The sequence below is a fragment of the Carcharodon carcharias genome, chromosome 6 (genome assembly GCF_017639515.1).
Source record: "Carcharodon carcharias isolate sCarCar2 chromosome 6, sCarCar2.pri, whole genome shotgun sequence".
NCBI classification, from domain to species: Eukaryota; Metazoa; Chordata; class Chondrichthyes; order Lamniformes; family Lamnidae; genus Carcharodon; species Carcharodon carcharias.
In genome coordinates this window covers 188873971-188898814 of record NC_054472.1, presented here as the reverse complement: position 1 = coordinate 188898814, position 24844 = coordinate 188873971, and the positions used below count along the sequence as shown (strand labels likewise).

At 43.2% G+C, this 24844-nt stretch overlaps 1 protein-coding gene across 3 annotated transcripts in view; it reads right to left on the bottom strand.

Annotated features, from left to right (window-relative positions):
• The window catches only part of osbpl1a (oxysterol binding protein-like 1A), a 250691-nt gene that overhangs the window by 202237 nt on the left and 23610 nt on the right, over window positions 1-24844 (bottom strand). For 2 of the 3 annotated variants that reach the window (XM_041190183.1, XM_041190185.1), the window contains exons 2-6: window positions 13350-13496; window positions 11806-11891; window positions 8960-9034; window positions 8245-8356; window positions 1411-1496 (exon numbers count right to left, since the gene is read on the bottom strand). In XM_041190183.1, coding sequence (XP_041046117.1) covers window positions 1411-1496; window positions 8245-8356; window positions 8960-9034; window positions 11806-11891; window positions 13350-13494 — 504 coding nt within the window. In that variant the 5' untranslated portion in view covers window positions 13495-13496. Of the gene's footprint in view, window positions 1-1410; window positions 1497-8244; window positions 8357-8959; window positions 9035-11805; window positions 11892-13349; window positions 13497-19350; window positions 19428-24844 lie in introns of those variants that run through there. The other variant, XM_041190184.1, reaches the window with a different exon arrangement.

The following is a 24844-nucleotide window of genomic DNA, read 5'->3' as shown; positions in this document are numbered from 1 at the left end:
TAGTTGAGACCAAAACATTGTATGCTTTCAAGGAGGAGTCAGATATAACTCTTGGGGTGAAAGGGATCAAAGGGTATGGGGAGAAAGCGGGAGCAGGGTATTGAGTTGGGTGATCAGCCATGATCATAATGAATGGCGGAGCAGGCTCGAAGGGCCGAATGGCCTACTCCTGCTCCTAGTTTCTATGTTTCTATGATTGTGTTGAGGTTTTGTGCAGGGAATTGCCAGACAGCCTGTGTAGCAGCCATTAGCACATTTTGCTTTCTCAATGTCGCCATTAACACCTCCTTTAGCCAGTACCACCACCATTAACAACTCTTTGACCTTTTGTTTATGACATCTTTTGTCAATCTCTCCTTTGCCTCCACCTATCGCTGGCCTTCTATCCAGCTTCATCGGTTCCACCCCCCTTAATCAGTATATATTTCACTACTTCCCTTTAGATCTGAAGAGGTGTTATGCAGACTTGAAACGTTATCTCTCTCTCTCTCTTTCTCCAGAAATGCTGTCAGGCCTGCTGAGTTTTTCCAGCATTTTTTGTTTTTGTTTCAGATTTCCAGCCTCCGCAGTATTTTGCCTGTTATTTTAGCCTGTGTAGCTTATTTGGCTGACGATGCGACTCTTAATCCAAAGCTCATCTTTCAAGTCCCGCATTAGGCAATGATTATTTTTCTTAAATATCTTCGTCAAAATACTTTTGACACCAAAAAGTGTCCTTAGACGAAATATTACAAATCAATTCTCCACAAGTTGAGAGTCACATTAATGAAATTTCCTGATTACCTAGCTTGAGCGTTTATAGAATCATGTTTTGCAGAGGGAACAATTGCTAAATGATAGGTGGGACTAGTTATTAAAAAACTTGCAATGGTTAAGGACATCCCAGATGCCCCAACACTGCAGCTGCGCATGTACAGGAAGTGGTCCCCCTAGTGCTGAGGCAGAAATAAGCACAGCCTAAGGAGAAACTATTTTCACTGATCGGAGAGATGGGGACGAGAGAACAAACTTAAGATAATTGGCAAAAGAACCAGAGGGGAGATGAGGAGAATTTTTTTTTAAAAAAGTGCCGCGAGTCATGATCTGGAATGTGTTGCTCGAAAGGGCTGGTGGGGGTGCGGGGGGGGGAGCAGATTCAGTGGTAACTTTCAAAAGGGAATTGGATAAATACTTGAACGGTTAAAAAAAAATCGCAGGACTGTATGGAAAGAGCAGGGGGAAGTGAGGCTCTTTCAGAAAGCCCAGGAACGATGGGCTGAATGGCCTCTTCTTGCGCTGTGAGATTCTTTATCTTATAATCCCCCCCTCCCCGAATTTCTAACAAGACGAGGCGGAAATACAACAAACCAGTCTGTTAAAAAGTCAAGTCATCCTGGTTGGTGAGCGTAAAGTCAATGTGACAGGGCTCACCAAAGCAGTTATTCCTGCCACATCCCCTTCCCTTGCAGCAGCCAACAGCAATTCTTCCAATTTCCTCTGTTGTGTCATTTCAGCAGCTGTTTTTTTAAAAAAAAAGACATCGAGTTTATAGAACAGAAAACAGGTCAGATAGGACAGCCCAGTCTGAATTTCTCCTGATAGTCATCAATCTGTTACCTACCCATTTTCATGTTCATTTTCATGAGGAATTTGAGAGCAGCATAATATTAAACTACTTCAGCAACATCTCCCATACATTCAGTGCTAGAACATCTTTACGTACGCCTGAAGTTTATCATTTTCTGCGACGAGGATCTCCATCATCTGGGCTCATCTGTGTGGAGGGGGCCTTCCAGAAAATTCAACCTAGATTAGCTCCTGTAGCCAGTCATGTTTCCACAGAATCCCCAGCCAGATTTTCAACGGAGAACTGTCTCAGGGCAAACAATAAACTGACACACACACACACAAAAACAAAAACAGCCTTACAAGTTTCCGCATTGCAGGCCACCTCTCTTGGGGAAGCACTGCAAGTCGACCTGCCCGCGTGGAGGCAAGCATCCGTGCCAAACCTCTGCAGCATCTGACGTGCCCAGCCAAAGCTGGAAGAGGCGCAGCTGGCAAAGTTACCTCGAGCAGAAACAACAATCTGAACTGCCAGCTCTGTGGAGGTCCACCCCAACCCCACACTGGACTCCGCAGTCACGAGAGGACCCACAGAAGATAACAAACTCACTTACAGCTTCGAACGATGAGGAGTCTACCACCATGTAATTTTCTGTACTCTCCTTCATTCACAGAGTTACCACACGTGAGTGAAAGTCCTGCCTAGAAACACTATGCATTTCCCGACACCCCAAATCACTCCTCCTTCATCCCCAACAACCCTCTCCTCTTCCATCAGGACATATCAAACAGGAGCACGAGTAGGCCATTCAGCCCCTTGAGCCTGCTTCACCATTCAATAAGATCATGGAAAATCCACTTTCCTGCCTGTTTCCGTAATTCCCGACTCCCCGATAGTTCAAGCATTCACAGCACCTCCCCGTGCAAGCGGGGGAGATGCAACGTCTGCTCCTTTTACCTCCTTCCCTTCCCACCTTCCAGGTGAAGCGGCAATTTACTTGTACTTTTCAATTTAGCATTGACTGCTCATGATGTGGGTCTCCTCTATTGTACAGACCAAACACAGACTGGATGGCCACTTTGCGGAACACCTGCATTCAGTCCGCAAGCGCGATTCCGAGCTTCTGGTCACCTGCCATTTTCATCCTCCTCCCCACTCCCACTCCGACCTCTCTGTCCTCAGCCTCTTATACTCCCAATGAAGCTCAACATCAGCTCAAGGAACAGCTCTTCATCTGTCCATTAGGCACTTTACAGCCTTCCAAACTCAACATTGGCTTCAGCAACTTCAGATCATAATCTCTACCTCTTCAGATGACAGCAATTGGTAATGATTCTTCAATTCCCATTTACCCCTCCTCCTGACCCACCTTGTCTTACTTTTTGCTCTGTTACCACACACTTTTGCTTTGCACACCATCCCTTTTGTCATTTTCTCTCTGCTGTCATCCAGCTTTCTCTTGTTTCCCTGCCTCTGTTCCTGTTGAAAGGTTTCTCTCCTTCATTCCATCATGGGATGTGGACATCACGGGCAAGGCCAGCATTTGTTACCCATCCCTAATTGCCCTTGAAGCAGAGTGGCTTGTTAGGGCCACTTAAGAGGAAAAAGAAAACCACAAGACGTAGGAGAAGTAGGCCATTCGGCCCATCGAGTCTGCTCCGCCATTCAATGAGATCATGGCTGATCTGATAATCCTTAACTCCCCACTTTCCTGCCTTTTCCCCCTAACCCTTGATTCCCTTACTGATTAAAAATCTGTCTATCTCAGCCTTGAATATACTTAACCATCCAGTCTCTACAGCCCTCTGCGGTAAAGAATTCCACAGATTGACTACCCTCCGAGAGAAGAAATTTCTCCTCATCTGTCTTAAATGGGTGCCCCCTTACACTGAGATTATGCCCTCTGGTCCTGGACTCTCCCACAAGGGGAAACAACCTCTCAGCATCTACCCTGTCAAACCCCCTAAGAATCCAATATGTTTCAGGAGGGCAGTGAAGAGTAAACCACATTGCTATGGGTCTGGTGTCATGTGTAGGCCAGACCAGGAAATGGTGGCAGCTTTCCTTCCCACTGACATTACCACGACACCACTGCCTGTACTTGCTGAAAACCTGTTGCTTCTCCGACTTCTTCCAGCTCTGATGAAAAGTCATCGACCTGAAACATTAACCCTGCTTCTCTCTCCACAGGTGCTGCCAGACCTGCTTAGCGTTCCCAACGTTTTCTGTATTTATTTCAGATTTCTAGCGTCCGCGGTTATTTGTGTCTTCTGCATTTCTATATACTTGGGCCAGGTGCTGAATCCTTTCCATCATCCACTATATGGGGAGAAATTGGATCTAGTTAGCCGGTCAATGGTTGGATTTGGCCGTTGTTCGATCACTTCATCGTGAATTCTGTTCTCTGGACGAACGCGGGTTGGAATGGAAAAATATCAATGTCATTTTATAAAGTTAAAACGAGACCTAACATTATTGGTAACTGACTTCTTGTAAATTGGACAGAGCTTTAATCAAAAGATTTAAAAGTTCCATTAGCATTCACTGGGTGGAGAAAGTTTTTTTTAAATTAACACGGCGAGTTGTTGAGATCTGGAAGGCGCTGCCTGAAAGGGCAGTGGGAGCAGATTCAACAGGAACTTTCAAAAGGGAATTGGATAAATATTTGAAAAGGAAAAACAGAACTACAGGGCTGTTGGGGGGAGATGGGCCTTTCAAAGAGCTGGAACAAGCACAAAATCAACTGGGATTCAAACAATATAAGGGGCACTGAGGGAGAAAAGTTCATGCAGTGTGTCCAGGAAAATCATTTCAACCAATTAGTGACAAACCCAACGAGAGGAGATGCAATTTACTCCTAGTCTTGGGGAACGAAGAAGGGCAAGTGGGTGAAGTGACAGTTGGCGACCGTATCAGGGACAGTGATCACAATTCAGTTAGATTTAGCATTACCATGGAAAAGGACAGAGATAAGGCAGGAGTAAAAGTCTTGAACTTGGGGAAGGCAAATTTTTGCAGAAATGAGAAGGGACCTGGTTGAGGAGAGCATTGCTGGAGGATAAAACAGTGGAAAACCAGTTGTAAGCACTAAAAAGCGAGATCCTAATTGTACAAAGTTGACACGTTCCCTACAACAATAAGAGTGGTACTGCCAAATCTAGACCCCCCTGGTTGTCTAGAGGAATACAGGGGATGATCAAACAGAAAAAGAAAGCGCACGATAGGCACAAGGAAATAAGCACTGCAGATAGCCTAGATGAATATAGGAGGTGCAGGGACGAAGTAAATAAGGAAATCAAAGAGAGGGCATGAAGAAAGATTAGCAAGTAAAGTTAAAGATAACCCAAAGATGTTTTTATACTTTAATGCTAAAAGGTTAGTTAAGGAAAAAGTGGGACCTATCAGAGATGAAGATGGAAACTTGTGTGTAGACGCAGAGGCTGTGGGAAGGGTTTTGAATGAATATTTTGTCTCCGTGTTTACAAAGGAAAGGGAGGATGTAGATATAGTAGTCCAGGAGGAACACTGAGATATTGGACGGGATAGTCACAAAGAGAGAGGAAGTACTCGAAGGATTGAAATCCTTGAAAGTTGGTAAGTCACCAGGGCCAGATGGATTGGTTCTGAGGCTGCTGCAGGAAGTCAGGGAGGAGATAGCAGATGCTCTGAGGATGATTTTCCAATCTTCACTAGATACAGGGGAGGTACCGGAGGACTGGAGAAATGCAAACGTAGTTCCATTGTTTAAAAAGGGAACAAAGGAAATGCCAAACAATTATAGGCCAGTTAGTCTTACATCAGTGGTGAGCAAATTAGTAGAATCAATCCTGAGAGAGAGGATTAACTGATATGTGGAAAGGCATGGACTAGTCAGGGATGGTCAGCATGGATTTGTTAAAGGAAGGTCTTGCCTCACAAATTTGGTTGAATTCTTTGAGGAAGTGACAAGAAGGGTTGATGAAGGTAGTGCAGTGGATGTTGTGTACATGGATTTTAGCAAGGCATTTGACAAGGTCCCACATGGCAGATTGGTCAGGAAAGTAAAAGCCCATGGGATTCAGGTTAATGTGGCAAACTGGATAAAAGGTTGGCTTTGTAACAGGAAACAAAGGGTAATGGTCGAATGGATGCCCTTGCGAATGGAAAGTTGTCTCAAGTGGTGTTCCACAGGGCTTGGTGTTGGGACCCTTGCTGTTTGTGTTATATATTAATGATTTGGACGTGAATGTGGGGGGCACGATTGGGAAATTTGCAGACCACACAAAGATTGGCTGAGTAGTGGGTAGCGTAGAGGATGGCCATAATATCCAAAACGATATAGATGGGTTGGTGGAGCGGGCAGTAAAGTGGCAGATGGATTTTAACATAGAGAAGTGTGAGGTCATACATTTAGGGAGGTCAAACAGTTACAGGGATTACAAAATAAATGGGAATATACTAAGAGGGGTAGATGAAGTGAGAGATCTTGGCAAGTACAAGTACACAGGTCCCTGAAGGCAGCAGTTCAAGTAGACAAGGTTGTAAAGAAGGCATATGGAATGCTCTCCTTCACTGGTAGAGGTATAGAATATAAAAGTAAGGATTAAATGTTGGAATTGTATAAAACACTGGTGTGGGCACAACTGGAGTATTGTGTGCAGTTCTGGTCACCACATTACAGAAAGGACATATTCGCTCTGAAGAGAGTGCAGAGGAGGTTTACAAGAATGTTGCCAGGGTTAGAAAAGTGTAGCTATGAGGAGAGATTGGATAGGTTGGGGTTATTTTCCTTAGAACAAAGAAGGTTGAGAGGTGATTTGATTGAAGTGTACAAAATTATGAGGGGAATAGATAGAGCGGACAGGATAAAATTGTTTCCCTTGATGGAGAATTCTAGAACCGGGGACATAGATTCAAGATAAGTGGCAGAAGGTGTAGGGGGGGACATGAGGAAGAACGTTTTTACACAGAGGGTAGTGGGTGTCTGGAATTCGCTGCCCAAGTTGGTGGTAGAGGCAGAAACTCTAAACTCTCTTAAAAAGTACCTGGATCTGCACCTAAAGTGCTGTAAGCTGCAGGGCTATGGGCCGGGTGCAGGAAGGTGGGATTAGAAAGGGCACCTGGGTGTCCTCGGGCTGGCATGGACAAGGTGAGCTGAATGGCCTCCTGCGCTGTAACTTTTCTATGGTTCTAAGCAGTGCTAAGATGAAACTTATGGGGAGGCGGTGGTGTAGTGATATTATCACTGGGCTTGTACTCCAGAGGCCCAGGGTAATGCTCTGGGGATCCAGGTTCGGATTCAAAAAAAATCTGGAATTATAAAGTCTAACGATGACCATCAAACCATTGTCGATTGTTGTAAAAACCCATCTGGGTCACTAATGCCCTTTAGGGAAGGGAAATCTGCCGTCCTTACCCGGTCTGGCCTATATGTGACTCCAGACCCACGGCGACGTGGCTGACTCTTAAATGCCCTCTGAAATGGCCCAGCAAGCCACTCAGTTCTCAAGGGCAATTAGCGATGGACAATAAATGCTGGCCCAGCCAGCGATGTCTACATCCCAATGAACTAATAAAAAAACTCTTCTCCAGAGCTAAAGAGAGGTAGAATTTTCCATTTTTGTTTCAGATTTCCAGCATCCTCAACATTTTGCTTTTACACACAGGACTCATCTGATGCATGAAGAACGAATGGGGCTGGTCATTCACAAGGTTTCATCAGGCAGAGCTCAGTGGAATGAAGTCCTATCTTACCAATTCCAGGTTATTAAACTTCAAACGTTCAGATCTAGATTCCTTTGATTGAGTCAAACAGTTAAATAAACTCTACAGGACAAAAAAAACAGCCTCACTGTTGTATCCTGGTGTTTATGCTCCACACGAGCCTCCTCTTAACCTGCTTTGTCTCACCCTATCCATATATCCTTCTATTCCTTTCTGCTTCATGTCTTATCTAGCTTTTCCTTAAATTCGTCAATGCTATTCGCTTGAACTCCTCCATGTGTGGCGGGTTCCATATTCTCATCACTCTCTCAGGGAAGTGAATGAATCCAATAGGGAACTCATGAGAAGCATCTTCTCTACCTCTACCCTATAAAACCCTTTCCTTCTCTTAAAGACCTACACCAGTGTCATCTCCCAGCCTTCTCTTCTCTACAGGAAAGTAGTTTCACTGTTTCTTCCCCCTCGTACTAAGTTTCATCAGCCACGCCTTCAATTCATCTTAAGTTATCTGAATCCTTTTAATCCCATCAAGTTCAACCTATTTAATTACTTATATCCATCTCCAACTTGGACTAGTGCCTGCTAGGCTTCCAGATCTCTCTACTCGGAGTCAGAGGTTATAGCTTCAAGCACCGCTCATTGAGACAGACATTCCCAGTGTTGTACTGAGGGAGTGCTGCATTGTCAGAACGCCATCTTTCAGAATGGAGTTTAAACTCAGGCCCCTCTCAGGTGGATGTATTTGGAGGAAGAGCAAGGGTGCTGGCCCTGGTGTCCTGGTCAATATTTATCCCTTAAACAACAACAGAAAAAACAGATTGTCTGGCCATCATCATATTGTTGTTTCTGGGATCTTGCTATGCATAAATTAGATGCCTCGTTTTACACTGTAACAATGGCTACAGTTCAAACTGTGCTTCGCTGGCTGCAGAGGATGCCCGGAGGCCATGAAAGGCGCTATACAAATGCAAGTCTTTCTGCTTGCTTCTTCCTACCTTCAAGCATGCATTGGATTTCTTGATCTTGGGTTACAGCTTTTGGTGTTTGTCCGGCTCCATTGATAACAGCAGCATCAGCATCGTACAGCAACAGCAGCATAACTAGCTCCTGTAAAACAGAACAAGCCCTCACAGCAATCAGAGATGGTCATCCTGCCAATGCTGATCCCTTGCAAGGTCAAAAACTACCACTTGCATTTATTTAGCGCCTTTGATGTAGCAAAATGTCCCAAGGCACCTCAAAGGCAGGCTTAACAAACAGAATTCACTACCAAGCCACTTAAAACTTGGTCAAAGAGTCAGGTTTTAAGAAGCGTCTTAAAAGGAACAAAGCGAGGTAGGGAAAGGTTTAGGGCAGAATTTCCAGAGCTTAGAGCCCAACCACCTGAAGAGATAGGTGCCAACAGGGGAACAATTAAAGTTGGGGATGCTCAAGTGGCCAGAATTGGAGGAGCGCAAAGATCTTGGAGGGTTGTGAGGCTGGAGGAGAATACAGAGATAGGCAGGGGCGAGGAATTTGAAAACAAGGATGAGAATTTTACAATGGAGGCACTACTAGACCAGGAGCCAATATAGGTCAGCGAGCCCAGGGTGGGTTGATGAACAACTGCAAATAATATTTCAAATGCAGCTTATAGACTCTTGAAAATTTTTGATAGATTGAGCAAGTTTAAAACATTCCACTGCAATTCTTCAAAAACTATCTTCTCACCTTCCTCCCTGTGAAAGCTGCTCGATGGAGTGGAGTGTCTCCCACATCATTGACCACATTCACATCTGCATCAGCCTATCAGCAACAAAACGACCAATAAATAATCCGATGATTCACTGCAAGGTTCATGACCATGGCTATGAAAACGACGTAGTGAAGCCTCCTCCCAATCTATTTCATCTCAATCTATTAACGTATCCTGCTACTCCTTTCTCCCTCTTGTGTTTATCTAGCTTCTCGTTTTGGTATTTATAAGCAGCGACCATGTTTCAAAAAGCACTGAGGCACTCTGAGAAATCCTGAAGTCATGAAAGGTTTTGGAGAAATGCTTATTCATTACTTTTTCCTCTCATCGCTGGTGTAAGCAGATGAAGGGAACCCCCCCTCCCCAGCTCTTCTCCCCCCATCCACTCAGAGCTGCCACAAAGTTTAATTGGATCAGGGACAGATGCTGGGCAAGGCCTGTAGATTTTCAAGGCCCATTTCAGAGCGACCGTACACAAATACATTTGAGTCAGTGATGCTTTTAGTCCCGATCAGTTCATAGCCAAAAAGCCACAGTAACAAATTCGCTCCCATGTTGTAGGGAGGGCCAACTTGTTTTTCCGCTGGAAGTTTAATTGAAGTTACCAAAGTGGTAAGGGACACCACTGGACCCAGCACCTGCATTGTTCCCATCTCACCCGCCCGCACTGTCAGGCCAAGCAGAAGATGCAATTTACACCGGGCAGACCACCCAGCGTGAAATCACATTGAGAATGCAGTCTCGCCCAGGAGCGGATTCTACATTCACTCTCTGGCCCGCTGATTCTGCACACACACACGCCAAGCGTGAACTTCAGGCCATTTGCTAAGAAACTGATTAGTGCACACCAGTGACACGAGTGAATGGGTTCAGGGTGGTTTTCTTTAATTCCAGTCACGTTCAGTGCTTTTAAAATCAGGTTACTGACAGGGAGAGGACCCAGACACACTTTCATTAAAAATGCTTATTTTTTTTGTGTGTGCGAGATCTACCCATTTTCAGCCATAATATAAACGTGTCGGATTACCGCTCTTCAATACATCTAGGAAACTTTATAATTCAAGAAAAGGAAATTAATTCCCTTCAGCTGTTTCTGCCTGGAAAGGAAATCACCCTTTTTTAATTCTTTCGTGGGATGTGGGTGTCACTGACAAGGCCAGCATTTGTTGCCCATCCCTAATTCCCCTTGAACTGGGTGGTTGGCTAGGCCCATTTCAGAGGGCAGTTAAGAGTTAACCACATTGCTGTGGGTCTGGAGTCACATATAGGGCAGACCAGGTAAAAATGGAAGGTTTCCTTCCCTAAAAGGACATTCTTTAGCCAGACAGTGGTGAATCTATGGAATTCATTGCCACAGAAGGCTGTGGAGGCCAGGTCATTGAGTGTATTTAAGACCGAGATAGATAGATCGGTAAGAGGATCAAAGGTTACAGGGGGAAGGCGGGAGAATGGGGTTGAGAAACTTGTCAGCCATGATTGAATGGCGGAGCAGACTCGATGGGCCGAATGGCCTAATTTCTGCTCCTATGTCTTATGGTCTTATTAGCAAGTCAGTTTTTTTAGCAACAATCTGCATCACTGATATTAGCTCTATCCCTAATTAACTGAATTTAAACTCCCAAGCTGCTACGGTGGGATTTGAACTCATGTGTCCCGATCATTTGCCCCAGGCCTCTGGATGACATAACCACTATATTACTGGACCCAAATACTGATCGTTATATTGGTTGGTAAGACTGTACAAGTATTTCTGTTTCCAGGATTGTGAAATTTAATTGCACATGACAAAATGTACAAACAGGTTATAATCCCTAAAAATTTGCATGCCGTTCTCCAAGATGGTGAAATAATGCATTGTGTTGGGTGTAGAGTTTTGTATATTATGTTGTGATTTGAGTTAACAAGACTTCCAAAATTGACTGCAATTTGGCAACTGAACCTTTCCGAACTGGATTCCGGTCAAATGGAAAACAGCCCACAAAATAGATTCTGAATCTGCATCTTGAAGTTACTTCAAAGTGCGTCAGTGTCTCAACAGGGTCAATCGAGAGAAACTATTCCTTCTGGTGGGAGGAGTGCAGAACAAGGTGTCAAAAACCTTAAAATGAAATGTGATGTCAGGAAACACTACTGCACACAAACGGTGGTGGAAAACTGAAAATCTCCAACACCCCCAAAACACTGTCGAAGTTGGGGGGGGTCAATTGAAAATTTCAAAACTGGGATTGGTAGGTGTTTGTTGGGTAAGGGGATTATGGGTTAGGGAACCAAAGCGGGTGGACGGAATTAAGCTAAAGATCTAATTAAATGGGTGGAACTGGTTCCACAGGCTGAATGGTCCCCCTCCTACCCTGTGTTTCATTGATTAAAAGTCACCTGGAAACATTGGCTGGGATTTACCGGCCCTGTCGTATTGGGACCCACCGTGGGAAATTTGGCGGCCCATCGACTTTCAGCGTGAGTGGGAGTGGATGATCCTGGCAGTGGGCGGGGACTGAAAATCCAGCCCGTTGATTTTCACCGTGAAAATTACAAAGACCCAGATTGTTACAGTCAGTTCACATGCTTCAGGATACTTCAGGCACGGTTTCAATGCAATTTTTGTAAACCAATTTTAGCAAACAATCAAGAATCAGGTGCAAGGAAACAGTCAACATTTCAGACGCACACCTTAAAAACTCTTGTAGGTTTCAGTAACAAAAGATTAACACAACACTCAAATTGGAAAAAAAAACCTAATTTGTTTTCATCTATAGCATTTCTTGATACGAAATTTCAAAATTAATTACGCAATGCACAAGATCTAAAAATCAAAAGTTACCTCTAATAGTTCCTCCACAACACCTTTATGTCCAAAATAGCAGGCTAGATGTAGAGGGGTCCAGCCAAAATTCGACTTTGTCCGGCCTAAAACAGAACAAATTGAAAATTATTCAACCCACAGGTAATTTAAAGAAAGTTAGGAGGACCTTCACCTTTGAGTCATACAACAGCCATGGTCCTACCAAATGGCAGAGCAGGCTTGAAGGGCCGAATGGCTATTCCTACTCCTGCTCCTAAGTCCTATGTTCCTCTGTAACTGTACAGACAATTACTTAGTGGATATTCCCCTGACCTCTTCCAGGTCCTCTTGCTTGATCCCACTAAATAGTTACCGCATTCAGTTCGGGGCCCCGCATCTCAGGAAGGGCTTTTGGAGTGGATGCAGCACATCAGAATGATACCAGGGCTGAAAGGGTTAAATTACGATGACAGTCTGCACAGACTAGGCTTGTATCCCCATGAGTAGAGAAGAGTAAGGGATGGTATGGTTGAGGAGTTTAACATGGTAAAGAGGTGTAACACGGTGGTAGATGTAGACAACCCATTTCCCCTGGTCAGGGGGGTGGGGGAAGTCCAGAACAAGGGGACAGAACCTTAAAATGCGAGCCAGGCCATTTAGGGGTGATGTCACGAAGCACTTCTTCACACAAAGGGAAATGGAAATCTGGAACTCTCTCCCCCAAAAAGCAGCTGAGGTTGGGGGTTGATTGAAAATGTCAAAACTGCGATTGATAGATTTTTGTTGGGTAAGAGGATTAACATTTTACAGAACTAAGGTGGGTAGATGGAGTTAAAATACATAGCAGGCATGATCAAAATGAAAAGCAAAACAGTCTTGAGAGGCTGAATGGTGTCCTCTTGTTCCTATACTCCTGCACTGATGTAGCTACCAGAGTGGTTAGAAAATGTAGACCATGGCAATCATCCTACTCCACTCCCAAATTTAACTGATATTTCTTCACATCAAAACACATTGCAATGTGTGTATTGTTCTCGAGGGACTTCAGTTACATAGAGAGATTGGAGAAGCTGAGGTTGTTTTCTCTGAGTAGGTTAAGGGGAGATTTTCTAGGAGGGTTCAAAATTCGGAATGATTTTGACTGAGCACACTAAAGAGGAACTTCCTCTAATGGCTGGAGTGGCAGTAACCAGGAGTCACAGGTTTAAGATAAATCGGCAAAAGTAGTAGAGGGGAAATGAGGAGGGTTTTTTTTTATATTATCCAGCAAGTTATGATTTAGAATGCGCTGCCTGAAAAGTACAATGGAAGCAGATTTATTAGTCACTTTCAAAAGAGGGAATTGGATAAATGCTTGAGAAGGACCAATTTGCAGGGTTAACGGGGAAAGAGCTGCGGAGTGGGGCTAATTGGATAGCTCCGCCAAAATAGCCAGCCCAGGCACGATGGGCTGAATGGTCTCCTTCTATGTGCTGGATGATTCTAAGGTTTCCACCATTCAGCAGTAGCAATTCGAAATTTTTCACAAAAAACGGTGCGTGGATAGCAAAAATAAAATCTGAAGTTTCAGAAGGAGAATGTACCTTTGCAATTAATATTGAAAGTTAATTTTTCGTCCTTCCTGCGATCCAGCAGTCCTTTGACTTCGTCCAAGATGCCATTCCGAGCCTGATGAAGCAACTGCTCCTCAGCCTCACGCAATGCTTGGTCCTCAGTTTCAGAACTCATTTCTAAAAAAGAGAAAAATTTAAAAATTGCGCTCAAAATCCAAGAACACATGGAACACAGTGATTCCCGGAACAATGGACCAGATCACAGAGAGAGAGAGGAGCTAATAAAGCACATGCAAAGGCCAAGTCGAAACAGCCCGTAAAGCAACAAATCAACACGACTGAATCAAAAAATACAGCAGAGCCTGAAGCAGCCAACACCAACACCTATTCCCTCTGTAATGTAACCGCTGTAAAAACCGAGTCTATCACTGTCACAGTCCAAGTTAATGGGAAGCACCATTCATAATGGAGATGGATACAGGTGCCTCAACTACAGTGATGGGAGAGCACACTTTCAAATACCTTAATGAAGGTACCCAACCACTAAACCTGGGGCGGACAACCGCTAAATTAAAAACATACACTGGAGAATCTGTTCAGGTAAAGGGCATTGCCACAGTATCAGTGCCTTTACAGGCAACAGGCAGCCCAGCTGCCTGTGACAAATAGTAAGTAAGAGGAGAAGGACCCAGTCTTCTGGGCAGAGACTGGTTACAGAAAATCAAGCCTGACTGGTCTGAGATATTTCACCTGAAAACAGTGCGGAGGAGTTCCTGAACTGCTAAGAAAATAAGGCAACATATTTCGCAATGATTTAGGGAAGGTAAAAGGCTTGCAAGCAAAAAACACATGTGGATCCTCAGGCGACACCATGTTTCTTTAAGGCCAGAGCTGTGTTGAAGGGGAAGGTGGATGCAGAACTGCGCCAGTTAGAAAAGCTGGACATCATCCAACCTGTCCAATTCTCAGAAGAGGCAGCATCCATGGTTCCAGAGGTTCAGCCTCACCAAACCATACATATTTATGGGGACTATAAACTGACCATAAACAAGGCAGCAAAACTAGACAAGTACCCCATTCCACGGATGGATGACTTATATGCAAAGATAAAAACAAAAATAAAAACAAAAAACCGCGGATGCTGGAAATCCAAAACAAAAACAGGAATACCTGGAAAAACTCAGCAGGTCTGGCAGCATCGGCGGAGAAGAACAAAGTTGACGTTTTGAGTCCTCATGACCCTTCAACAGAACTATGTAGAAATAGGAAAGGCAATTTTACCTACCCTTTCCTATTTCTACTTAATTCTGTTGAAGGGTCATGAGGACTCAAAACGTCAACTTTGTTCTTCTCCGCCGATGCTGCCAGACCTGCTGAGTTTTTCCAGGTATTTCTGTTTTTGACTTATATGCAAAGTTGGCTGGAGGCAAATCCTATACAAAATTGGATATGAACCATGCCTACCAACAATTAGAACTGGATAGCACGTCGAGAGAATATGATACAATTAACACACACAAGAGTCTCTATCAGTACACTTGCCTACCCTTTGGAGTATCATCTGCATGCTCTATCTTCCAAAGGACAATGGAGAGCCTTTTGCAAGGACTTCTCCAATTGGTAGCATACCTAGGTGATGTTCTGATCACAGGGCAACCAAGATCGAACACTTGGCCAACCTGGAGGAGGCGCTAAGAACGTTCATGGAAGCTGGAAGGAAAAATGCACATTTCAAGCACCAGAAATTACTTACCTGGGTCACATGGTGGACCTTTTTACCAGGGTTTGCATCTGGTAGAAGAGAAAATTCAGGCAATAAAAGATGCATCCTCACCATCCAATGTAACTGAACTCAAGTATTTCCTGGGTATAATCAACTACTGCACCCGCTTCTTGCCTAACTTATCAACTGTATTGGTACCATTACATTGCAGTGAAGACATTCCACCAGTATCTGCATGGACAACACTTCACCATTGTGTCGGACCATAGACCATTGATGGGTTTAATCAGTGAGGGTAAGGCCTTTCTGTCAATAGCATCAGCAGGAATACAACACTGGGGTTTGATATTACCCGCGTATGAATATTGGTAGGAAATAGAGATAATTTAAGTAAGTTATACTTGTATTTGTGGGTGTCAGGAATGCGTTTTAGCTTTAAAGTTTAAGTTTCTGTATGTGTGTGTTAAGAAAGGTCAAATGGGGTTTTAGTCTCACTTTAGAAATGCAAGCAGCCTTTTAGTGAGACGTTTATGACCCCTATAAAGTTAAAGTAAAGACAAGAATAAGAAGAACAATGCTGTTGCCTAGCAACAGGGGGCCAGAGAGGCAGGTTCCTCCCACACACACACACACACACACACACACACACACAGAAGTAAAACAGCAGCTTTAAGATCAGCTGAGGCCTGGACCCAGAGAGACTGGACCCTGGGAGAGGGAACTGTTGATGTCCCAGAAGAACAAAAAAGGTCCCAAGAGAAGAAAAACCTCAAAAGTCCAGGGGAGTGGAAGAAGAGAAAGTCCAAAGACGACCTTCTAGTTAAAGGAAGGACAGAAACCTGGGAAAGGGTCCTGTTAAGAGTGAGGGGCAGAGAGGTTTCCAAGCTTCTGATTTAAAGTGAGGACAGCTTACAAGAAGCAAGAAGGTTCAAAGAGACAATTGAAGGTCTGTAATTCGTTGCAATGGGTATGTGAAGCAGAGGTGTACTGTTAAGGCTGAGTCAGTGAGAGAGAGTGCATGGAAGACAGCTCGAGCGCATGTGGTGACCCAGGGAAGAGGAACATCAGGAGAGTTTGAAACCTTGGAGGTGAATCCTTGCGGAAAGCATCGGAGAGAACGCATCGGTTTGGGAGAAGATCCCAAGGTGAGGTCCTGGAGAGTGGAGGCTGGAATCCCTCATGTGAAGGACAGAATCCAGTGAGACAGGTTGGCTCACAGTGTGATAAGCGTCTGGGGGGAGTTGAGGGGAGATCCATAGCATCTGTTTGAGGTGGCATCTGTCACTTGGTTTCAGGGTTTTGTGCGTCTGACCACAGATCGCAATAGATTTACATGGACTATGCACTCTGTTTGTAGTAAGTACAAGATAGCTTTTGTAACTTGTGTTATCCTTACAAATCTGTATATATTTGTAAAGGTATAGCTGTGGGTGAAGGAGTATTGTAATATAGTTCATCTTTTCTTGTTGAATAAATGTTTTATTCTTCTGTTAAAAGTTCATCAGCAGACCCCTGTGCCTCTGTTCAATAGCCACTCTCCACGTATTTAAAAAACAAATAAAAGTTTGGGTCTGTCAAGCTGGGTTCCACTCTGGGATCAGGCTTGTCCAGAGGTAACCACAGCTTAGATCATAACAGTACACTTTGATGCACTGTCCTGGTGTGCATATTGCAAATGTGGACGTACTCAGTCATCTCCCATTACCAGACAGCATTGTATGGGCTGCAGTGCCACAAGACGTTGTGCTTGTACTGATTTTCTTGGATTCTTCGCCTGAGTGTGTGAAGCAAATTAGAAATTCAATGAACAGAGATCCAATATTGTCGTAATTCAGAGGCCCTGTTTTTTAAAGCATGGTCAAATTCACTGGTGTCAGAAGAGTTGAGACCATTCCATTATAGAAACAGAGTTAAACTGTCAAGATGGAATTTTGTTGTGGGTATCAAGGGTTGTCACCCCTTCACAAGGTAGAGAGCCACTCTTGACAAAGCTTCACAGTGCGCATCCAGGCACATCAAAGATGAAAATGCTTGCGCAAAGCTGTGTCTGGTGGCCAGGCATTGACAGTGACATTGAAAACGTGGTCAAGCACTGTCTCCATCGTCAGCAACAACCAAAGTTGTCTGTTTCAGCTCCCCTGCATCCATGCATTTCTTCTCAGTTATCGTACAACTCCACGTTTGATGATGGGTTCAATACTGTCTGAAGTATTGATGAAACGCCACCTTAAGTCTGGTGTTTCCAAATTTAGAGGAGAAGGTCGAGAGGAATCAGAGTAATCAAAAATTGAATCACGATGTTCACAGCAAAGTGCTCACAGTGTAGATGACACGATATTCGTGCAAAATTTCAGAAGTGGACATTGTTGGGTTCCTGGAGCCATTGTCTCAGACATTTCCAAATGCAAGTCAAAGATAGAATTGTTTGTAAACACATAGACCATATACATGATAGAGAGACATTCCAACAACCAACTATTCCGCCTGTGATTAACGCTGAACTATCAGTTTCTGAGGTGACATATTGACCTAGAATAGACATGACTGATGTCCCTATAGAGTTGCCAAACCCAGAACTTTCTAATGTCACTAACCCAGAACTGTCACTTTCTAATGATGTGTCTAGTGCTGCAGTTCCCGATCATGTCAATCCTGTTGAGGAACCTCAAGTGGTAGAATTATGGTCATATAAGGAAAGCACCTCAGAGACTTAATCTTTAATCACCTGAAGTTGTATATATGTATATGTTGTTGGATATTCAAATGTTCCCTGTAAATGGAAAATGTAAAAAACTAAAGGAGAAGGAAATGTAGTAACTGAAGTTATAGCCTCTCTTGCTGCCTATCAGGATCACGTGATGTTCTTAGAGGCTCTGACTAATGAGACCTAAGCGCGGGCAATCTGGGGGGGTGGAGGTTTCTTGACGAGAGTCCTAATCGAGCATGTAGCACCCGAAAAGCTCTCTGTAATACAGTTTCTGTTTCTTGTTGAAACCTGTCCACTCCAAGTCATTACAGTATCCTATGCTTTATTAATAGGGGCATAGAGTACAACAGCAAGGAGGTTGTGTTGAATTTGTATAGGACACTAGTTTGGCCTCAGGTGAAGAATTGTGTCCAGTTCTGGGCACTGCACCTTAGGAAGGATGTGAAGGCATCGGAGAGAATGCAGAAAAGATTCACGAGAATATTTCCAGGGCTGAGGAACTTTAGTTTTGGAGACAGATTGCAGAAGTTGCGATTGTTTTCCTTGGAGAAGAGAAGGTTGAGAGGAGATTTGATGGAGGTTTTCACAATCAGGAGAGGTCTGGACAAAGTAGATAGGGCGAAACTGTTCCTATTGGTGGAAGAATCGAGAATGAGAGGGCACAAGTTTAAAGTAATTGGTTAAGATAAAGCAAGCGACAAGAGGAAAAACCCTTTCATGCAGCGAGTTGTTCAGGGGCTGGAATGCACTAAGAGCATGGTGGAGGCAAATTCAATCGAGACATTCAAGCGGGAATTAAGACTGTTATCTAAAAAGGAAGAATGTGCAGTGTTACGAAAGAAGGCAGCAGAAATTGTACTAAATAAATTGCTCATTCAGAGACTGGTGCAGACACAATGAGCCAAGTGGCTTCCTTTTGCACTGTAACATTTCTACGATTCAGAGATTCAATGCACATAATGCAACACCTTCTCTCTTCAGGTAATGACCCAACTCTCTTTTGAAAGCCACAACTGAATTTGCCCCTACGTTGTCATTAATATTCCTCATTGCAGTCATTGAAACAAAAGTACTAACATAAAAGTAAAATAGTGCGGACGCAGGAAATCTGAAATAAAGGCAGAACATTCTGGAAGTACTCAGTCGGTTAGGCAATCTCTGTGCAGCGAGAGAAAGAGAGTTAACATTTCAGGTCAATGACCTTTCATCAGAACGCTGGGGAAATGAATGACTGACGAAAGGTCATCAGCCTGAAATGTTAAACTCTGCTTCCCTCTCGTAGATGCTGCCAGACCTGCTGAGAATTTCCAAAATTTATTTTTATCAAAAAGAATCTTTTGGCTATTTTGAAGGTAACTCTTAATTCAATTTAGTAACAATTGCCTTTATGTAGTAACTTCATAGAAGTGACAATGTGACACTGAGCCACAAAAGGACATATTAGGACCAAAAGCTTGGTCAAAGAGGTAGATTTTAAGGAGAAGAGAGAGGTAGAGAAGCAAAATGCCATCATTGGCAGCCATGCCTTCAGTCCAACAGAATTCCCTCCCTACACTTCTCACCCTCTCTTTCCTCCTTTAAGAATACTCCTGAAAACCTACCTCTTTGACCAAGCTTTTGGTCCCCTGCATTAACATCTCCTTGTATGATTCAGCATCGAGTTTTGTTTGACTATGATGTGAAGCACCCTTGGACGTTGCTCTCCGTTTGAGGCGCTAGATAAACACAAGTTGGTGCTGTTGTGGTTACAGGTCCATGGATGTACACATGAGGCTGAAAGACTGGTGACTTGAAGGAAAGTAATAAGAAATGAAGCAAGTTAAACATTTGAAACAAAATGTCGAGAGCGAAATTGAGGACGCAAATAGAATTGGCAACAAACATAAAAGGACCGAGCAAAGTGCGCTAAGAACGCCCATCATTCTGGGGGTGTGGTCCCCCCCCCCCATGACATGTGATGAAATTATTAGGATTGTTAAGGAAACAGCAGTTGTTAAATGAATATTTCACTTCAGCATTTAAAGGACAGCATACAGCGTGCAATCGCTTATGGATGAGGATGACCTGGCTCCGATTTTAAGGTTATGTTTTCTTATCCTGGAATCTATAGACTATACAAATGCAATCTACTGTTGTTGTTTATCTGCACAATGAAAAAAACAAAGCAAAACACTCCTGAGTCAAACGTTTCTTCCTCTACATGCTATATTTATGCTATATTCCTCTATACTTCCCTCTGATGCTGTCCAAGTCATGGTGAAACAAGAGATGGTGAAGACAATGGATGGGCTAAAAATTAATAAAGAAGAGATATTAGATAGGCTGTCTGTACTTAAAAGTTAATAAGTCACCAGGACCGGGAATACACGATGAATGGTAAGACCCTGGGAAATACCGAGGATTAGAGGGACCTTGGTGTACATGTCCACTGGTCCCTTAAGGTAGTGGGACAGGTAGATAAGGTGGTTAAGAAGGCATGTGGGATACTTGCCTTTATTAGCTGAGGCACTGAATACAAGAGCAGGGAGGTTATGCTGGAACGGTATAAAACGCTGGTTAGGCCACAGCTAGAGTATTGCGTGCAGTTCTGGAATCTGCATTAAAGGAAGGATGTGATTACACTAGAGAGAGTGCGGAGGAGATTTACCAGGATGTTGCCTGGGATGGAGAGTTTTAGTTATGAGGAGAGATTGGATAGACTGGGGTTATTTTCCCTGGAGCAGAGGAGATTGAGGGGGGGGACATGATTAAGGTGTATAAAGTTATGTATAAAACCTGTTGGAGTTTTTTGAGGATGTTATTTGTAGCATAGATAAAGAAGGGCCAGTGGATGCGACGTATTTGGATTCTCAGAAGTTTTGATAAGGTCCCGCACAGGAGGTTAGTAAATAAAATTAGAGCACATGGGATTGGTGGTAATATACTGACGTGGATTGAGAATTGGTTAATGAACATTGGTTTATTGGTTAAAGGAGGAATAAATGGGTCATTCTTAGGTTGTTACCAGTGGGGCACCACAAGGATCAGTTTGGGCCCAGCTGTTCACAATCTGTATCAGTAATTTGAATGTGGGGACCAAATGTAATATTTCCAATTTTGCTGATGACACAAAGCTAGGTGGGAATGTAAGTCGTGAAGAGGACACAAGGAAGTTTCAAGATGATTTGTGCAGGTTAAGTGAGTGGGCCAGAACATAGCAGATGGAGATATGGCAGATATACTTGCCATCGAGGGAGTGCAATGAAGGATCACCAGACTAATCCCTGGGATGGCAGGATTGTCTTAAGAGGAGAGATTGAGGAAACTTGGCCTGTAATCTCTAGAGTTTTGAAGAATAAGAGGTGATCTCATTGAAACTTGTAGAATTCTTGCAGGACGTGACAGGGTAGATGTGGTTAGGATGTTTCCCCTGGCTGGTGAGTCTAAAACCAGGGGACACAGTCTCAGAATAAGGGCCATTTAAGACTGAGGTGAGGAGGAATTTCTTCACTCAGAAAGCGGTGAATCTTTGAAATTCTCTACCCCAGAGGTCTGTGGAAGCTCAGTTATTGAGCAGGTTCAAGACAGAAATGGATAGATTTCCAGCTGCTAATTACAGAGGATATGGGGATACTGGGGGGAAATGGCATAAAGGTAGATGATCAGCCATGATCTGTTTGAATAATGGAGAAGGATTGATGGGCCGAATGGCCTGCTCCTATGTTCCTAAATACAGGTGTGGTGTCAGTAGGCTCGAGAATTGCAAATGTTACAACTGTATTCAAGAAAGGTGAAGATAAGCCCAGCAACTACAGGCCAGTTTAACCTTGGTGGCGGGCATGTTTTTGGAAACGACAATTTGGAACAAAATTAACTGTCACTTGGACAAATGTGGATTCATTGAATAAAACAAGTATGGATTTGTTATGGGAAAATTGTGTTTAACTAACTTGCTGGAGTTTTTTGATGAGGCAATAAGGATGGTTGATGAGGGCAATGCTGTTGATGTGATATACATAGACTTCCAAAAAGCATTCGACACAGTGTCTCACAACAAACCTGTGAGCAGAGTTATAGTTCACGGAACAAAAGGGACAGTAGCAACATGAATATGAAATTGGCTGAATGACAGAAAATAGGGTGGTGGTGAACAGTTATTTATCAGACTGGAGAAAGGTATACATTGAGGGTTCCCCAGGGATTGTTATTCGGGTGTTACGGCATAGCAAATGGTAAACACTGAGCTGCTCAAATCCCTGAGGGAAACTTGGAACAACTGCCATAGCCATTTTGCAATTTGTATTTTTATTTTGAGATGCATGCCTTGAATTCAGTAGTAATAAGTCCACCGAGTCTTAGAGGGTTTTTTTTAAAACAAATCTAAATGAAACATTTATTAATAAAATAAATAATTTTAAGCACATACATAGGTCTACAAATTACTACTATGATAACTCCTAGCTTCCCTAATTAATCTGACTCTCATTTATACCTCGTTAAGGCAACAGTAAAAACAAAATAGATTTTAACAGACCCAGGCAAAGCACACAATAGCCTGGACAGAGATATTCACAGTAAATTCTCTCAGCTTCGGTTCCTACAGGCAGCAACCTAGAGGCTGGAGGCTTTTCACACTTGTTAGATCTTAGAATGCCTTCTTTCCTTACACATAACCTCATCTCCCTTATACAGGTTTCTCCCTTTTTAATGTAAATCCCATTGCTCTAATATGTCTTTGGACTGTTAAAAAAAAATATAAAAACAAAAAACTGCGGATGCTGGAAATCTAAAACAAAAACAGAATTACCTGGAAAAACTCAGCAGGTCTGGCAGCATCGGCGGAGAAGAAAAGAGTTGACGTTTCGAATCCTCATGACCTGCTGAAGGGTCATGAGGACTTGAAACGTCAACTCTTTTCTTCTCCGCCGATGCTGCCAGACCTGCTGAGTTTTTCCAGGTAATTCTGTTTTTGTCTTTGGACTTTGCCTTTCTAATAATAAAAATCCTTCATTGTACCAATTTTATCAGTAAGCTTTGGGAAAAATAAACACACTGTTCAACTTCTTCTGGCTAAGTGTAACATTTCACCCTCTCTTTTGAAATTCAACTACTCTGGTTTATCTAAAAATGCAAATTTCCTCTACATCTCACATTCTAAAACTTCAGCCATGTTTACTTATTTAGCATTTCAAACTCAGCTTCTCTTCTGATATATCAAAGCCTCCAGACCAGCTGTCTTTACTTCAATTAAGTCCCACATACTTATACTTACACACACACACACACACACACACACATAATCCAGACCCCACTATTCTTACTTTATAATAAACCCCAAAAACATAATGAAAATTATTATATTTTCTTGACATTTTTTTAATCTATATTAATGATGTAGACTTCACTGTGCAGAGCTTAACTTCAAAATTTGGAGCTGACTCAAAATTTGGATGTATTATGAAGACTGAGGAGGATAGTGATAGACTCCAGGAGTAGACAGGCTGGTGGAATAGGTGGACAAGTGGCGCTGAAATTTTATGCAGAGTGTAATGATACATTTTGGTTGTAAGAATGCGGAGAGACAATATAAAATAAAGGATACAATTCTAAAGCGGGTGCAGGAGCAGAGTAACCGAGTAGTATATTTGCACAGATTGTTGAAGGTAGCTGAAGTTAATAAAGCATACAGGATCCGGGGCTTTATAAATAGGGGCATAGAGTACAAAAGCAACAAAGCTATGGTGAGCCTTTATAAAGCACTTGTTCAGCCTCAACCAATTCTGGGCACCACACTTTAGGAAGTGAAGGCACTGAAGAGGGTGCAAAAAGGATTTACCAGAATGGCTCCAGCAATGAGGAACTTCAGTTATGTAGATAGATTGGAAAAGTTGGGACTGTACTCCTTGGAGAACAGAAGACTGAGAGGAGGTTTGATAGAGGTGTTCAAAATCATGAGGGCAGGGTAGATTGGGAGAAACCTGTTCCTGTGGGCAGAAAGGTCAAGAACCGGAGAACACCGATTTAACATGATTGGCAAAAGAAGCAATGGTGACATGAGGAAAAGCCTTTCTATGCGGCGAGTGGTTAGGATCTGGAATGCACTGCCCGAGAGGAGTGTGGTGGAGGCAGATTCAATCATGGAATTCAAAAGGACAACAGATCATTATCTGAAGATAAAGAAAACATGCAGGTACCCTGAAAAGGTGGGGCCCATGGGACTGGACGAGTTGTTCTCGCAGTGAGCTGGCACGGACACAAGGCCGAATGGCCTCCTTTTGCACTGTAGCCACTCGATGATTCTGTAATTGCCCCAGGAAATACTTTCAGCTTCAAATTTGCGCGAGTGTTCGGAGTAGCAAACTATTCAGACAAACAAACAAGTCGAACACTGCTACAGAAAATGTCTGGGATCAAAGCACATATCATCCGTATTAAAGACATACTCCAAAACGCTGGGAGTACAAACCTGTGATCCTTTTTGCACTCCCCCTCACCACCCCCCCAAATTTTCATGCTGAGATCTGATTTGAGGGGGGAACCAGGGATTGAACCTACTGAACGAGTGCCTCCTCATCTGCCTGGTGCAGTGAAACATGGCAGTGGCTTCAGCGAGGTGTTGTGAAGCAGTTCACAACCGGAATTTGAAAGTTGATTGTAGATTTTGTAATTTCCCTCGCAAGGAGGCTGGTTTAGAAGTTACAGAAGAATGTTCGCAAAGCAGGGTTCGGCTACACAGTTTACCAAACCACACATGTTAACCAGTGAACTGAAGTAAGTGCTTATTCAGCATTTAAAGGACAAGGACCGTTAACATCTTGCATTTATATAGTGCCTTTAATCTGTAAAACATCCCAAGATGCTTCACAGAAGCGTTATCAAATAAAATTTGATATCAAACCCCCTAAGGTGATTGATGGGTTTAAGGGTTTCTGTAAAATAGGACTGGTCCTCAGAGCAAAAACAACGTGTTGGACTGTTGCAACACCCAACTCTGGTTATCATTGAGTCATACGCCGATCCTTTGAAAAATCTATGAAAATGTATTTATCTATTAAATTTATCTAGCACCTTTAACCTAGTAAAATGCCTCAAGGTGCTTCAAAATTCGTTACTGAG